Source organism: Miscanthus floridulus, chromosome 1 (genome assembly GCF_019320115.1).
Source record: "Miscanthus floridulus cultivar M001 chromosome 1, ASM1932011v1, whole genome shotgun sequence".
Classification (NCBI taxonomy): Eukaryota; Viridiplantae; Streptophyta; class Magnoliopsida; order Poales; family Poaceae; genus Miscanthus; species Miscanthus floridulus.
Genome location: NC_089580.1, coordinates 147389453 through 147390867, shown reverse-complemented (window position 1 = coordinate 147390867; position 1415 = coordinate 147389453). Strand labels below are relative to the sequence as shown.

The 1415-nt window shown below is 41.1% G+C and overlaps 1 protein-coding gene across 1 annotated transcript; it reads left to right on the top strand.

Annotated features, from left to right (window-relative positions):
- Positions 1-363: 363 nt before the first annotated feature.
- Positions 364-1203, top strand: LOC136464959 (zinc finger BED domain-containing protein RICESLEEPER 3-like). The gene has a single exon (XM_066463887.1). The coding sequence runs from the start codon at positions 364-366 to the stop codon at positions 1201-1203; it is 840 nt and encodes a 279-aa protein (XP_066319984.1).
- The last annotated feature ends 212 nt before the right edge of the window (positions 1204-1415 follow it).

The following is a 1415-nucleotide window of genomic DNA, read 5'->3' as shown; positions in this document are numbered from 1 at the left end:
AAGGAATCAAGACAGATTTGGAGATCAAGCAAGATCCTGGTCGGTTAGAATAGGAATCCTTATCTGGCCACCTATGGTAATTGTAACTGGTTAGGATTAGTTTCCAGATCTGTAACCCTACCCCCCAGACTATATAAGGTGGGCAGGGGACCCCTCTCAAAAACATCTCTCATTGACATACAGCAATACAATCAGACATAGGACGTAGGTATTACGCCTTCACGGTGGCCGAACCTAGATAAAACCTCATGTCTGTCTTGCGTCACCATCTTGTTTGTAGCTTGCGCATCTGTCTGCCGATAATCTACTACCTTGGGCATACCCCTAGGTAGACTGCCGACCATATTTCATCGACAACTGGGTATGGCAAATAAAATCTTGGAATTTCTTGAACTGTTCTATGACTCAACTGTTGATTTGTCTGGTGTTTACTATCCTACTTCTCCACTTATGATTCATCATCTTATTAAGATTGCTATACACCTGCATAGGTATCAACATGATGAACATCTAAGATCTGTTATCCAACCTATGACTGACAAATACAATAAGTACTGGAAGAACATACCTGATCTTTATTCTATTGCATTCATATTGGATCCAAGAGCTAAAATTAAGGGATTTACCAAAGTGCTTAGGAAGTTACATTCTCTTTTTAATATTGACTACACTAATAAGTTGCTGGACACCAGAGCTCTTCTATTTAAAATGTATAACAGGTATGATGTAATGTATGGTTCTAATAGGCTGAAAAGGGTTGTTCCTCCATCCCTGTCTAGTAAGAAAAGAATAGCTTGGGCTGAAATTTATGATGATGATGAGTTGGATGTTGGAGCTGGCTGTTCTTCCCTCCCTTCTAGTCTTGATCATTCTAGGAGTGTTTCTGCCACTTCCTTGCTGCAGGCAGCAACTGCTAGTTCTAACTCTAGTGAGCTTGCATCCTACCTGGACTGTAACACAGTAAGCCAGTTGGATGATGAGTTTGACATCATGCAGTGGTGGCATGAGCACAAGCTTACTTATTTAGTACTTTCTGTTCTTGCTAAAGACATTTTGACAGTGCCTGTATCAACCATTTCTTCAGAGTCCACTTTTAGCTTAACTAGCAGGATCATCGAGGAGCGGCGGCGGAGGCTGAACCCTAAAACTATAGAGGCGCTTACCTGCATCAAGGATTGGGAGAATGCTGAGACAAGATTGTAGCACATGGTGGAGGACAAGGAGCTAGAAGAGGCCTTTACTGGTCTTTATCTTGATGTCGACTAGTTCAATTCCCATTTATGTAATGGTTCTGTAATAACTGAGACTTGGACTTGTGATGATGAATGTAATGAAAAATTAATCTAGGAGCTGGCTGTACTCTTTTCCTGTTTAGGGTTTCTCACAAGGGTGGGTTTTACCTAAGTAGGTTTTTA

Bases quoted from the DNA above. Each gene is read 5' to 3' on its own strand.
- LOC136464959 (XM_066463887.1), top strand. From the start codon at position 364: ATGGCAAATAAAATCTTGGAATTTCTTGAACTGTTCTATGACTCAACT.